Source organism: Podarcis vaucheri, assembly GCF_965113315.1.
Source record: "Podarcis vaucheri genome assembly, chromosome: 2".
Taxonomy (NCBI): Eukaryota; Metazoa; Chordata; class Lepidosauria; order Squamata; family Lacertidae; genus Podarcis; species Podarcis vaucheri.
In genome coordinates, this window is record NC_138760.1 from 81731128 (window position 1) to 81747095 (window position 15968).

Genomic DNA, 15968 nt, shown 5'->3' on the forward strand with positions numbered 1-15968 from the left:
ATCTTGACCTTGAGCTAGTCACCATCTCTTAGCCTAACCTACCTTAACCTTGAGCTAGTCACCATCTCTTAGCCTAACCTACCTTGACCTTGAGCTAGTCACCATCTCTTAGCCTAACCTACCTTGACCTTGAGCTAGTCACCATCTCTTAGCCTAACCTACCTTGACCTTGAGCTAGTCACCATCTCTTAGCCTAACCTACCTTGACCTTGAGCCAGTCACCATCTCTTAGCCTAACCTACCTCACAAGGTTGCTGTAAGGGTGAAATGAGAAGAACCATGTATACCACCTTGAGCTCATTGGAAGAAAAACAGTGTTTTAGGTCTTCAAATAGGCTCTGTGTTTTGTTTGCCCATATAGAACATGGGGTTTTCACCATCTGCACTCTTTAGTGATGTCCTGATGGCAAAGTAGATGTGCATGTCTAGGAACTACCATGTCTATTCCTGAGGTTAGCCTTGTATTTCATAATTCATTTATACTATCCACAGGATAACCATTAACATGAATAATCCTTATTTTATATAGCTCAAACTATATGCACAACTTTTTAAAATGGATGGCTGTGTTCCTGTCTCAAGAGATTTGCAATCCATACATAAAACAGAGAAGATTACATAGGAAGGGGTTGGAAATGGATGCAGGAATAAAGACACCAAGAATATGAAACTATTTCAGTTATACATACTTTTGTACAGGAGGGTATGGAATTTAGGGGTTGCTGTGAAAACATTTTCATAATAGAATTTCCTTTGTAGAATTGTGTAAGCCAGTTGGATCCATTAGGCTCCAGGTATGAACCAGCCTAATTGATTGTGTCACAGGGAGGGTTTGAGAGACAAGAATCTAGGTATTCACAGGGTAATGACAAATGGAATGATGAATGGTAATTTAATGTTAGGGTGAAGGGTCAGTAATAAATTATAATAGTGTTAATAATAATATTTCACTTATTTCTTCTGGTCAACTTTTCCAGGCAAGTTCCACTTTGGAATATGCTTCCCAGAAAGGACCATCTGTCTACTTTTTAGTGAGCTTTCAAAAATAGCCCAAACATAGAGTTCCAAACAACCTTTTTCAAAATAAAACTTTATTTGGTGTTGTTACTTTTACTGATTTTTATTATATTTTGATCTGGTTTGTCGTAATGTTATTTATTTATTTCATTTGTATACCATGTTTTTCTTCCACTGTAATAAGTTGTTCCATCTGCTCAGTGTCATTCAGAGGAGCTCTTTCAGGTGACTAGCAGGCTATTCAGTCCTGGTCATGTTGGACTGTCCACCCAGAGTTAAAACTGCCAAGAGCCTGCTGTGATAAGCTACATCCTTTCCAGCTTGAACAGTAATTAATACAGTCTATGCCAGAAAGATCATTAGCTGCCTCTTGTTGTGTTTGTCTGGATCAGTTTCAGTCTTTTTCTCTCCAGTGCTGGCAGGTTGCTTAGTATGAGCAAACATAAGCAGCTAGATAGACAAAAGTTTGTTGTCAGAGGAGGCGACAGCAGGGAGTGGGACCTAAATGTGAGTAACATCATCTGGGTACACTGTTATTGTTCAAAGCATGTTTAACAGAGTGATCCTATACATGTCTACTTAGAAGTAAAGTCCCAATGAGTGCAATGGATCTTACTCCCAAGTAAGTGGGCCTATGACTGCAGCTTTAATTTGTGACATAAATAGACTAGGAAGACTAGGAAGATTAGAAGAGCACATGAAGATTTCTGGAAATCTTGTGAGTATGCAGCATTTACTGGTACTCTGTAGTTCCATTTCTACCTAACAGGGTGGTTCCAATAAAGAGTTGTGCCATTAACCCCATGTCAATTGTACTGAATTCTGCTGAGATGTTTAACAATAGGGTTGTATTTTTGTGTTTTGCCTTCAAGTAAAGATGGTCCACTCAAGCTAACAAAAGAATCTCTGACCAATCCGAAAGATTAACAAGTGGTAAGAAATAGAGAAGTCTACATTATCTGGGAAACTCTCAAGCATCATTTCTCAAACTTGGGTCCCCAAATGTTTGACTAAGTTCCATCATTCCTGGCCACTGCCATACCAAGATGATAGGGGTTGTAATCATTGGGGAAGAGTGCTTTAGAATTAAATTGCAAACAGATGTTAACCACCTTCTTCAATAAAGGAGAAGAGGGACAGTTAAAAGCAAAAAATGTCACCAGCACTCAAACAGACTTTATAAGGTGGGTAGTACAGTGGTACCTTGGGTTAAGAACTTAATTCATTCTGGAGGTCTGTTCTTAACCTGAAACTGTTCTTAACCTGAAGCACCACTTTAGCTAATGGGGCCTCCTGCTGCCACCGCAGCACAATTTCTGTTCTCATCCTGAAGCAAAGTTCTTAACCCGAGGTAATATTTCTGGGTTAGCGGAGTCTGTAACCTGAAGCGTATGTAACCCGAGGTACCACTGTAATGACATGTATAGGGTCACAGTGTTAAACATGCTTTGAACCATTTGCATATCCAGAAGATGTTAGCTACATTTAGGTCCCACTGAAATCAATATAAAAAGTGAGTTGTGACTAATTTATTTCAACAAGGATTATAATCCAATGAAATGAATTGCTGAAATGTATTTAGCTTGATGTGGTGGTAGATTATGACAGTGTGTTACAATGGAGCAATCAATAAATTCAGATGTGAGTCATAACTATTCAGGAATCACAAATCAGAAGGAATCAAGTGATGTCCATGCTTGCATTGGCTGTAAGATTTAGCTTATAACAAGAATGTCAAATAGTTAGCAATGTAAATATGTTGATATAATTTACCGGTAAGTGTCCTTAAAAAGGAGAGAATGGTAATATACTTAACTGGACTTTCAGGCAGTAAACAAACTGAATGGACGCAAGAATTGGCACTGACAATAAAACAAGCAGAGTTGGATGGATCATGCTAAAAATAATCTTCAGCCACCCCTTCATGTGAAGGAAATTCCTGCCACACCTCAAACCAAACATTAGAGAAAGCAGGCTAAAGCCACATAATTTCACTAGGGTAAAAGTATACTCTTATTTGAATAAACTATTTTGTGCAACAAGCAGCATTTTAAGCTTCTCCGGAGGATTTTTGCAGTAAATTACATTTCATCAAGTACTCATATTCTGAACTAGATACTTCTTATATGGTGACTATGGATTTTAAGGGAAGCATCATCTGACACTTTCTAAAGCTTGCTGCATATTCATTGGCTGAAAACTACAAAATAATTTAGAGGTAGGAAATTATTTGTTTTAAATACTTCTATCTTCTTACTGGTAATGTGCTTCAGATTATTATACAACCTTGTTAACCAATTATCATGCTCATTGATTATATACATTTGGCGTATATCTAGTGTCCTTTCATCTAATTATATTTGTCATGTAGTTTTATCCTTGGAAGCATCCAGTGATACTCAGTGATACATACAACCTTTTGCCCAAATGTATACATAGACATATTTATGTATAAATATAAATAAATTACTCTGATTATTCACTAAATTCAGGAATTAACATTTGGTGATCTCTTAAAATGTTCTTGACCACGTTGCATAGATATAACAGAAAACAGAACTCTGGCAACTGGAAAATTATGTAATATTGCATAATCCCCAATAAACAGTTAATAGTATGAATTTATGTTTCACTACCCCCCCCCAAAAAAAACACACCCTACATTCCATCTTTTGCCAGTCTACTTTGCTGAAATATTTCCCCTGCTCTGGAGAAATGGTGATGTCAGTTTTGCTGTGCCTATGTAAAAAAATGGGAGAGGGGGAGGATCAATGCTTTTGGGAAACAAGAAGGTAGTTCAGGTAGTGGTGAGGTTGATGCCTCTTATAACTATCAAAGCAACTCCATTCTATCAGTGCTGGCAAAATGGTGTGCCAGCATTTTATTACATCTTGGTGGGTTGGAAAGGCATGCTGAGTGGAGCTGTTTTATTTATTTATTTTTCACAGTTATATAAAACCTTTTCTTCCAAGGAAGTCAAGGTGATGTACATGTTTTTCCCCTCCCCATTTTATCCTCACAACAACCCTGTGAGATAAGTTAGGCTGAGAGATAATGACCAACCCAAGGTGACCCAGTGAGCTTCATGGCTGAATGGGGATTTAAAGCCTGGTCTCCCAGGTCATAGTCCAACACTCTTAACCAATACACCACACTGACTATATTTCACTAGACTAGCGCCCCAGACGCTGTTTTAGTTGCAATGCTGCATACCCTTGTTTTCATTACTGCCACTTATGTGAGGATCAAGTTATTAGTCTTTCATTTAGGAGTAAGAGTAAGTTGATTGAAGTAAATAATACTTTTGACCTATTCAATCAACGTGACACAACTTTCAGTTATTTTTCACACGCTAATAGAATCAGTTCATTAACAAAAATGAATTCAACATCAGAAGAATTGAATAGCAAATTAGGAAGCACGAGAACTGGGAAATATATGTCAACATTTAAAAGCTAATATTGTACAGCCAAATCTAGATAAGGAAAAGATGAGATATGAGGAAGCTGGACTTGAAACAAGGGAGAGTGTAGGTGAACGGCCACTATAGTACCAAAGCTTGAGAAGAAAGAAGTATCGTCTTCTTTTTGCACACAAAAAGTAAGCTTTTGACCTCATTATCTTCATTTTTGGAAGGGAAGGTGTTTAAAGTGAAGTGGAAAAGACAAAGGGGAAAGTTGCTAAGGAGAAAAGAGAATACAGCCTTAAAGAAGTGTCCCTCGGGAGCTGTGGTATATTGGATTTGTATGAAGAACGGAAAGCAGAGTGTTGTGTGACTATATTATGAAAATGTTGTTTAATATGCTTGGAAGGATTTCACTAATAATGGTGTCACAGAAAGTTGTAAGATCAGAGCCCTAGTAAATGCTACAGAAGTCTAGAGAGCTTCTTTATAAAGAAATAATAATACAGATTATTTAGATTAGGATATCAATTTTCTCAAGTCACAACAGCTGAATTAGGAAATATTTTTTCATTTTTAGCATTTGAGCTTGTACAGTAGACATTTACTTTGAAGATAGAATACAGTAAAATAAATATAGCTATGGTCCCAATATTGTCTTTAAATTGATTTAATATCTTTTAATGTTGAGAGGGAACTACTAGTAGTTTTGCATGCATTATTGATATTTAGACAAAAAGCATGCTTTGTGATATTTGCCAGTGAAAACAACTAACTGCACAGTATTGTAGTTTTATAGTTTTATATTTTTAACTCATAAACACTTCTCAGCTTGACTTTAAATATATTCTGAATTAGAATAGCTAAACATATTTCATAATACTGGTCCTATTGCAATATCAGATCATATTCCTGTTTCTTGGTCCATTTTATTTTTGTGTAATGTCTCCTTTTGAATTAACTGGAAACTGAGTATTAGATACTTTTTTGCTCTATTTACAAGTAGCAAGGCATGAAATTTCTAGTGTCAGGGACATCAGTTCAGCAGTGGCTGTACATCAGACTTTATGCGACAGGCCCAGCTATAGAAAGAAGAAAACCATAAGAGAATAGATTTACAACATAATCCTATACGTGACTACTCAAAAGTTGAATCAAATGGATTTACACCCAGCTAAGTGGGTTTAGGACTGCTGCCCTAATGTTCTGTGCGAGACCTACTCTTGATCTCTGGAGATACTTAAGAAAACTAAAAACCACATTTAACTCTTTCCATATCTTGAAGAAATGAGTTCTCTTAGAATTTTGCTGACCAACATTGTGGGAAGTCAGTGATAAAAAGACCAGATTACTGGTACATCAACTGATGCAAACTAAAAACATGAATCATATACTAAATGTTAAAGCTTCAGGTAATATTATTGATAGGGTAAGATTTCCCTTGGTTAGGATCCAAACACTTCTCTGCATCTCATGTAAATGTCCTGTTCATGGGCAAGAGGACTGAGATGGTCATGTACAGTCAGCTTCAGACGTGCTTGGAGGAAGCAGTTTATTTTGGTGAAATGTGGGTTAAACAAGGTAACTGTCAGGTGGATTTGTAGCTCCTTGACTGACCGAACCCAAAGAGTACTCATTAATGATTTCTCACCATCTTGTAAAAAAGAGACAAGTGGGGTGCCGCAGGGTTCTGTCCCAGGCCCATTGTTGTTCAATGTCTTTATAAATGACTTGGATGAAGGAATTGAGGGGATGCTCATCAAATTTGCCAATGACACCAAACTGGGAAGGGTGGCTAATGCCACAGAAGACAGAATCAGAATTCCAAATGACCTTAACAGATTACGGAACTTAGGCAGGAAGAACCAGATGCACAAATATAGGATGGGGGGACACCTGTCTTACTAGCAGTACATGTGAAAACGATCTAGGGGTCTTGGTGGACCACAACCTTAACATGAGTCAACAGTGTGATGCAGCAGCAAAAAAAGCTAATGCTATTCTAGGATGCATCAACAGAAGTATAGGGTCCAGATCAAGGGAAGTAATAGCACCACTCTATTCTACCTTGGTCAGACCACTCCTAGAATACTGTGTCCAGTTCTGGGTACCACAATTTAATAAGGATGTTGACAAGATGAAACGTGTGCAGAGGAGGGCAACCAAAATGATCAAGGGTCTGGAAACTAAGCCTTATGAGGAACACTTGAAGGAATTGGGCATGTTTAGTCTGGAAAAGAGGAAACTGAGAGGAGATATGATAGCCATCTTCAAATATCTTAAGGGCTGTCACATGGAGGATGGAGCATGCTTGTTTTTTTCCTGCTCTGGAGGGTAGGACTCGAGGCAATGGCTTCAAGTTACATAAAAGGAGATTCTGACTAAACATTTGGAAAAACATTCTGACAGTAAGAGCTGTTTGGCAGTGGAACAGACTCCCATGAGAGGTGGTGGACTCTCCTTCCTTGGAGGTTTTTAAGCCATCAGTCATGGATTCTTTAGCTGAGATTCCTGCATGGAAGGGGGCTGGACTAGAGACCCTTAGGTCCCTTACAACTATGGTTCTATGATTCTATTATTTCATTCTAGCTTCAGGCCTGAGTATGGCACTGAGGCAGCCTTTGTTACACTAGTAATCATCTTTATCAGGAGAGAAACAGGAGGACTATGGCCTATCGCTTATCGTTGATTTCCTGGCAGGTTTTGATACTACTGATATTATTTGTAAACCACCCTTCATCTGAAAATCCCAGGGTGGCTCATACAAATACAAAATGAGAAAACAAAGTACACAATAAAACAAAAACAAACCAATAACCGCCGCCCCCAACAGTTTTATAAAGCCATAGAATATTGATCAGCTGAACACCTGGTTAAAGAGAAACACTTTCACTTGGCACCTAAAGATTTTAATGAAGGGGCCAAGCAAGCCACTCTGGGGAAAACATTCCACCAATGGGAATTCCACTGCAGAAAAAAACCTGTTCTCATGTTGCCACCTTCTGGACCTCTTATACACAGAGGTGCTTTCCATTAGCTTTGGCTGGTGGCCCAGATGCATTGCTATCTGGATAGGGATATCCTAACTCATGTTGTCTATGCTCTAGTTAAAGTAACCTTTATGTTAGATTATAGCAATGCATTATACATAGGGTTGCCTCTAAAGACAGCTCAGAAACTTCAGCTGGTGCAGAATTTGGCAGTCAGGTTTCTCACTGGGGCAAGATAGTTTGAGCATATTACACCAATCCTGACCTGACTGCACTGGCTACCAATTAGTTTCCGTGCCCAATTCAAAGTGCTGGTTTTGACCTAGAAAGCCTTAAATGGCTCAGGACCACACTACATCAAGGACCATCTCTCCCCATCTGAACCAACCCAGACCCTTGGGTCATCACCTGAGGCCCTTCTTCAACCACTTCCTCCTTTTCATCCACTACTTAATCTCATCTACTTCCTTTAATCACCCTGACATTCAGCCATCAATAACACACAACTTTTCTAACTTAAGCATTCTGTTAATTTCCCCCACATTTCCATAGTTTCATTAGCCAGTTTTCTCTTCACTCTGAGTATTCTCACAATTGTGCATGTTCATAATTACATTTTATAGCTATGTATAATTATAGCTATGGGGAGACCGGCAGAACTTCCCGGCGGGCACCCTAGGCTTGCGGATAGCAGCCTGTTCTGGGGGCTGGGGTCAGGGGAAGCGCACCGACCCCTCTCGCTCTCCAGGCTTCAGAAAGCTCTCCGCAACCCTTGGGAGACCAGTGCGACTTTGCGCTGGTCTCCCCAGGGTTGCGGAGAGCTGCCTGCATCCTGAAGCCTGGGGCGCGCTGAACAGTGCGCCCCGGGCTTCGGGCAGCTCTCCGCAAGCCTGGGGAGACCGGCGCGACTTCCCACCGGGCACCCTAGGCTTGCGGATAGCAGCCTGTTCTGGGGGCTGAGGTCGGGGGAAGCTCCCCCGCCCCAGCCCCGCGCCTGGGGGGAAAATAAATTCTTTCCCCTTTTATTTCCCCCCAAAAAACTAGGTGCGCCCTATGGGCCGGTGCGCCCCATGGGGTGAAAAATACGGTATTTCCCTGGACCTCTGTTTCCTTTATCCACTCTTTCCACAGATGCCTCTCTCAGATTAAGCAGTGGGTGAGCAGCAAGAAACTTTAGTATATATTCTGACCCCCTGCTTCCCAGCACTGCCTCTGAACTCTCTGACCTATGCTTCCCTAGTTCCTGGGATCTCTTCCAAATCGTCTTCTAATCCTCAACCTATTACTTCTGTCTCTATAGCTGGAGTGAAATTTTAATCCAAACCCACAACTTTCCCTTCCACCACAGAAGCTAAACTATGAATATTCCTTTCCTTGCCATCACTTTAGTGCTTGAGCTGTTGAGAAACATGTGGAAATAAATGCCATTTGACAGTTATGCCTGTATATTTCTCTTAGAATCAAACTACATTAAATATCTGAGGCAGTAAATAATTTTTCTATGGCATCTTTTCAGAAGACCTGTCATATAGCTGGGTTACATCAACTGTGTTTATACTGCCAGCAAGTCACAAAGCTTCCTTAAAGGATCTTTTGCCACAACTTCCCTTCCTTTCCACTGGACACCACAAAATATAGCTTGTAGTAATGCATTCCTCCCCTATTATTTAGCTTACTCTTTCATCTGCTCAGTAGTTGTACAGTATATGTTTTACAGTTTAAATAGATGTGCAGCATGCTATTGAATTTTGAAAGGTAAAAATCAGAATATATCCTTATCTATGAACTGCCTCAACACAAAACATGACTTACAAACCTCTAGTCTCATACACTTACATACTAAAGAAATGTATTTAATGTATATGTCAGGATACCGACAACCAAATACTTATTGTGCCAACAAAAATGTTTAGGAAGGGAAATAACAAACATTTTATGTTAACAAATCCTCTCCTCATACTGCAGTGGCAAGGTACCTGAAAGAAAGTGGCCAACGCAAGCAATGGGGTGATCCGCAAGAACAGGCAATTAAAATGTCAAATTAATACACTTTTGAGTACATTTTGATTCATTTATTTTTGCTGTGAAGAGTTCATGTATTATCATCAACAGTTCTTAGGTTTGCAGTTGTGCTCTGAATTATTTGGAAGACTTGAAAATAGTTGCTAGTTAAGAGGTAGCAGATCTCTTTCATATTTAGCTAAAAGTAGCTGAAAAACATTTCAACTATTATATAATAATTTACCAAGAAATGTTCTGATTCAAACCATACACAGTATTTTAGCCCCAAGCCTAGAGTATGTTTTAGTCTCAAAACCGTACAATGGTTAATTCTCAGACAAAACAACATTAAAAAATGACAACATAATTTTGCCAATTTCACAACAGTCTTATTAATACATTTTGTTTTCTTTTGTTTTGTTTCCACAGGATATCAGATCAGAACTTGAATATGGGAATCCTGAGTCAACTGTTAACTATCACTCTCCTCTTTGGAGTCCCAGTGTTCTGCCAATATGACTATGAGGATGACTATGATAATGAAATGGATAATGAATATCCATCCATTTTTCATCATATTCCTAGCATAGAATATGCCATTCCTTATCCCAGCACGCCTGCTCAGTGTGCCAAAGAATGCTTTTGCCCACCAACTTTCCCACTAACAATGTACTGTGATAATCGTAAACTTCAGACTATACCGAGAATTCCCAGTCACGTCCAGCAACTCTATCTACAGAATAACGACATTGAAGCTGTGCCTGTGGAATCCTTTGTTAATGCTACTGCCCTGAAAGAAATTAACCTCAGCCACAACAAAATTAAGTCTCACATGATTGACACAGGTGTCTTTGGCAAACTTTCAAATCTAGTACAACTCCATTTAGAACACAATCTGCTGGAAGAAATTCCATCCCCTCTACCTAGAAGCTTAGAACGATTGCTCCTGGGTTTCAATCAGATTTCCAGGTTGCCCAGCAAAGACCTAGAAGGTTTAGTAAACATGACTATGCTTGACCTCTGCAATAACCACCTGGAAGATTCTCAACTGAAACAAACACATTTTTCAAAGATGAAAAACCTAATGCAGATCAACCTCTGCAGCAACAGACTTCAATCAATGCCTCCAAATCTACCATTTTCACTTATGCATCTTTCCCTTGAAAATAACTCAATTTCTCTCATTCCAGATAATTATTTCCAGAAACTTCCAAAGCTTACTGCTATAAGAATGACACACAACAATCTGCATGAAGTTCCTTATAATGCTTTTAACCTTTCTAATCTTGTGGAACTCAATCTTGGGCACAATAAACTGAAGCAAGTATTCTACATTCCAAGAACCCTGCAGCATTTGTACATAGAAGACAATGACATGGAAGGTTGGTTGAATTACTATTTTAAGGAGTTATTTCTGTAATGTTATCCTTTGTTTTCAATGATCTAGTCTCTGTAAAGTTAATTAGTTTTTAACCATTCTTCATACTGTTAGCTATGCATGGTGACAGAGAAGTTAGAGCATAAATGGTGGAATATCTACCCTATTCTTCTAAAATATTTTTCCAGGAAGTTAGAGCAAGGCAATGTAATATGAAAAAATGTATTTTTTTCAAGTGCTAAGAGGAAGGCTTGTTTGGCAAACCCTCACTATGATCAACTCCTGCCCAGAAACCTATGTCCCCACTGTGGAAGAACGTGTGGTCCAGAATTGGCCTCCACAGTCACTTATGGACTCACAGTTAAGACCATGTTCATGGAAAACAATCTTACTCAGCTACGAATTATTGCCAAAGAAGAAGAAGAAATTTCCTATTTGAAGTAAACAAAATAAATAAATGGATATATGTAGACCAATACAAGTTTCTCATGGTCTCTGAGACTGTTGTGTAAGACTAAGGTAGATGGGTAGAAGGAAACAAATGAGAAACTGGAAAACTTAATGGTTTAAAAAATAAAGTATGAACTGAAAACCACAGCCTTTCCAGCAGCTCTGGTTTCTGTCTTTGGTTGAATTGTGGTTGAGCTGATTAAAGCTAAAGTTTGAGTGGGTAAAGTTGAAGTCAAATTATTATTATTATTATTTGCTCTTACTAGTTGCTTCTTCTTTACAAAAGTAAATAAAAATCATGACAAGACAGAAGTAATATTAGTAAAGAAATCTGATTCTTTGCAAGAGATAGGCTTGCTAGTAATCACTATGTTATCTAACCCTATCAGACCAAGCATATAGCTTAGTTCTCCTGAACCTAGTTTTAGTCCTATATAAGCAGGGGTCTTCAATAAAATACTTCATCCAATACACTAGCTGGAGCTCATCTTCTGATGGGCCTAAAATCATATTCAACCAGAATTGCAGCCATTGCAGTGGATTACAGAGTTGTTAAAGGTGCACGTGTTGAGGTTTAGGTCTGTATGTACCAAATAGGACATTTTTTCATGTATGAGTTGACTTGCATCAAGGAAAAAAAGATTAGTAGTAAGAAAAAGGTATTTTTTGCTGGTATTGCTGAGGTTCCCCCAGAAGAATTTCACCAATGTTCTTTCTGTTGTTTTAAAATAATGTATTTGTTCAGGCTCAAGTAGAAATAACTTAAATGGCATGTAGATGAAGGATCAGGTGAGGACATAGGAGGATTGCACAGACTTCCCATTTCTTGCAATGTCTCCATGTCATTCTGCAACATTGACAGGGGTAATGACTCTATTGGTACCTGCAGGGATCCACCAGTTGTGGATACTACATCTGTGATCAGACTGTATCTAGCAGCTGTCTAAGCTATTTTTAAAGCTGCTTTTTTTTAGTATTCATTGAAAATTTTAATTATTATTGGATTGTCTAATATTGTCTAGCAACTAGAGTGAAAGATAGCACCTTATTGTCAGAATATGTGAGAAAGATTTGATTTTATCTTATTTTATGTGAAAGTTTGAATATGCATTTGAGACAATACTGTACTGCAGCAAAGACACAGATGAAAAGACAAAATTATTACTTTATCATCACCCACATAGCAAGTTGCAAACCTCACATCCTTTATGGCATCTGTTCAAAGTTATTTCTGCATGGGTTGTAATGAAGAAAGCAACATGCCATGTGAGTTGTCATGATTGCAAGGTAAGACTCCACTTAGCCAACCCCGGTGGTAAATGCTATTGTGTGAAAAATGAAAGGGAGGGGGAAGCAGCAGTCCATATACCCTATTATTTTTCAAGCTTCGTTACCTGCTTAGCACAGATACCCATTATTCCCAAGATTCTCATATTCCCAAATTGATTCAACTCAGACTATATGCAAAACCATAGTTTGCACCAGTCATAGTTGAAAATCTAACGTACATTTTGACCTCTAAGTTACAATCAACCAACCATGGTCTAGCACTGTTAAATGAATTGCATTCTGTCTCATAATAGCACTCTTACATCCATGGTGCAATCTCTTTCATTACTACAAACTCCAGTTATACAATGTTAGTTCTTAGTTAAATTACAGGTGGGGACGGGGAGTCACAAAAGCTTGAAAGCAAAGGTTCCTGCAATATATAAGATTAAAAGCCTCACAGAATCATGTTATACTTCTTAAAAAACAAACAAAGAAGTTACAGTGTGATTCTATACATATCTACCGAGAAATTAAGTCCCGCCAAGTTTAATGGGGCTTACTCCCAGGAAAGAGGATATGTAATTGTAGCTTTATATTGTTAAGCTGAAGAAGTGGTTTCATCTTAACTACCGGTAGTCTGGCATAACTAATCATACAGTTCTATACATTTCTACTCAGAGGTAAACATCACTGACATCAATGGGACTTGTATAATGTATCAGTGTATCAGAATCCACTCTTAGCAGTAAAAGTATCTTATAAATGACTACAGAAGGAAAAAAATCAGCTCCTTTTAAAGTATTCCTTGGTTGGATTATACTGAGTACCATTTTTGCTTCTATGACAGCAAATCAGCATTTTAGAATTAATAGTTCCACCTTTTTAACACATTGCTTTATCTTTTTACAGTAATCAATGTTACCTTAATGTGTCCTACTATTGATCCACTGAACCTCAATCACTTAACCTACTTACGAGTGGAACACAACAAGCTCACCACTCCAATAAGTACATATGCCTTCTTCTGCTTTCCACATATACGCAGTATTTATTATGGTGAACAAAAAATTGGTGCCAACCAGCAAACACAGCTGAGAACGCCAGTGTTCCAAAGATATTTAACACCAGAAGAGTATGAAGAAGCAGAAGATCACGAAGAACAAGATCATGATCATAATCAAAGGGAAAGGGATGATGATTACTTTGACCCTTATGTATATTAAGAGGTTATAAGGTATAGTAGTATTATGACAATTTATTTTCTTATAAATAGAGAAAATAACCATTTAAAAAGCAAACAAAATCATTTTGAAAATGCAAAATATTTGTGAGACTTGTGAAGCAGGTCTGCATATTTTTCGGCATTTATTTATCAAATTTCAACCTACAATGAAAAAGTACTTCCCATATTTTCAAACCAGACAATGTTGGAACAGAAAAAGATTCTAAATATCTTACCTACCCAATTAGACACTTTCAACTATATATACAAACACACAGTATCAAATTTGCTTGTGTGATATATTTCTAGCTACAAGATATCATTGAACTTACTGTCTGCATTATGGAATTGCTGCTTTATAAACACTTTATTATTCAAATATATGCTCAGAAAAACATACTGCAACAATAGTCAGTTGAAAAAGAAGGCTATTAGAAATGTGCTTCTAGTGTAAGTTTTCTATAGGGTGCTTAGTGCATTTAAACTGGATCTAGGATGTAATCTGCACCAGTGTTCACCAACATTCAAATGTTTAATGTGAACATACATATACAAAAACCAGAACTAGTTTACATTCAATTCAGTGACAATACAGATCAATTATAAGAGCAGAGTTGTCTTTTTATGAAGCACCTGGTAATTCTTTTACTCTGCTGGCTGGTTCCCATGGTTTAACACTATGTAACCAAGTCTCAGAGGGCCCTTGGGCTTGCAAGCTACCCTTGCTCCCATCTCCAGCCAAGAGGAAGGAGTTCTGTCAGTTTCCTTTCAGTTTCAATAATCTCAATTTAGTTTAATGTGCAAAGCAGGAATCCTGGTTTAAAAACAAACAGCAGTTAAGCAAGGCAGCTTCATAACCCATGGTTTCACATTTGCTTGTTTAGCAATTAACATTTTTTTGTTTTGAACCAGGATCTGTTGCAAATGGAAGAGGCTTTTCTGGGGTTTGCTGGTGGCTCATCCACGAAGTGCTAAACCATAGACTTTCACAATGGTTCAGCATTAGCCATACCTCAGGTTACAGATACTTCAGGTTGAGCGTTTTTGGGTGGCGCACTGGAAGTACTGGAATGGGTTACTTCTGGGTTTCAGCGCTTGCACATGTGCAGAAGCACTAAATCTCGCTTTGCGCATAAGCGCCGAATCACAACCCATGCGTGCGCAGACGCGGCGCTGCGGGTTGCGAACGTGCCTTCCGCATGGATCACATTCGCAACCTGAGCATCCACTGTAAGGTAAAGGTAAAGGTAAAGGTAAAGGGACCCCTGACCTTTAGGTCCAGTCGAGGACGACTCTGGGGTTGCGGCGCTCATCTCGCTTTATTGGCCGAGGGAGCCAGCGTACATGCTGGTCATGTGACCAGCATCCACTGTACATGTGAACTAACCCAGCATTTCCTCTTTGTACATAACTTTGTAACAGACAAGTAATTATGCAAACCTGATGCTTGTCAGCAACACACATAGACTGAATTATATAAGCAGCTAGATTGTAACTATGTAATGTTTAGTTAGCTATATATCTAAGCATTTACAAATAAATGTACAATATACTTTAAAATGTAACAGATTTCTTCTAGAAGATTATCTAAATAAAGTTATCAGTAAAAACATGCACTGAAAATGTGACATTTATTATTCATTTTGCCCCTCCCCCATGGGTAAAAAGCTTTATTATGTTTTTCTAAATAAATTCTGTTTCTGACACTGCACTGAAGTACTTGAGAAGCAATACCATTTCTGAACAAGAGGTTGCTCAGCATTTAACAGATGCTTTGAATTCTTAGAGATTACTTATAATATTTTAACATTCCAATGTAATACATTCAGTTTCCTTTCTTTTATTGCTTTCTAAAGCTCTGAATTGCAAAAACAAAAAGATATCCGATAGGAGAAACTTCAATAGATGTACTTCAGAGTTAATATCAAAGTTCATTTTAGCTATACCAGACTATACATTTACATTGAGATATTATAGAAATAGTGACCTACTTACCTAAATCTTTTCCATTCCAGAGAAAAGGACATAGATGCATTGGAACAGCCGTATTTTATTTAGTACAGTTACTCGGGAAGTGGTGGCATATCATAATGTGCTGCCATTTCCAGGGCTGTTTTTCAGTAAACATGACAAGCACCACACCTTCTAGCTGCTCCAAACAGCTAAAATTGGGTTTTATTGAGGAAAAGGTGCCAGGAAGCCTTCAGGCCACCTTATTTTTTAAAAACCAAGTAG

General features: G+C 38.2%; 2 protein-coding genes across 11 annotated transcripts in view; one reads left to right on the forward strand and one right to left on the reverse strand.

Annotated features, from left to right (window-relative positions):
* CENPP (centromere protein P) overlaps positions 1 to 15968 on the reverse strand; it is a 154376-nt gene that overhangs the window by 105969 nt on the left and 32439 nt on the right. The gene's annotated exons all lie outside the window — the stretch shown is intronic.
* OMD (osteomodulin) lies at positions 1186 to 14076 on the forward strand. Of its 8 annotated transcripts, none has more exons than XM_082211975.1 (3): positions 1186 to 1524; positions 9841 to 10793; positions 13421 to 14076. In XM_082211975.1, coding segments are annotated over exons 1-3 (1269 nt in total). In that variant the 5' UTR covers positions 1186 to 1522; the 3' UTR covers positions 13735 to 14076. The 8 variants fall into 8 exon arrangements, with proteins under 8 accessions (XP_082068101.1, XP_082068100.1, XP_082068103.1 ...); XM_082211974.1 differs by having other exon boundaries at positions 1502 to 1639; XM_082211977.1 differs by lacking the exon at positions 1186 to 1524 and adding an exon at positions 1569 to 1735.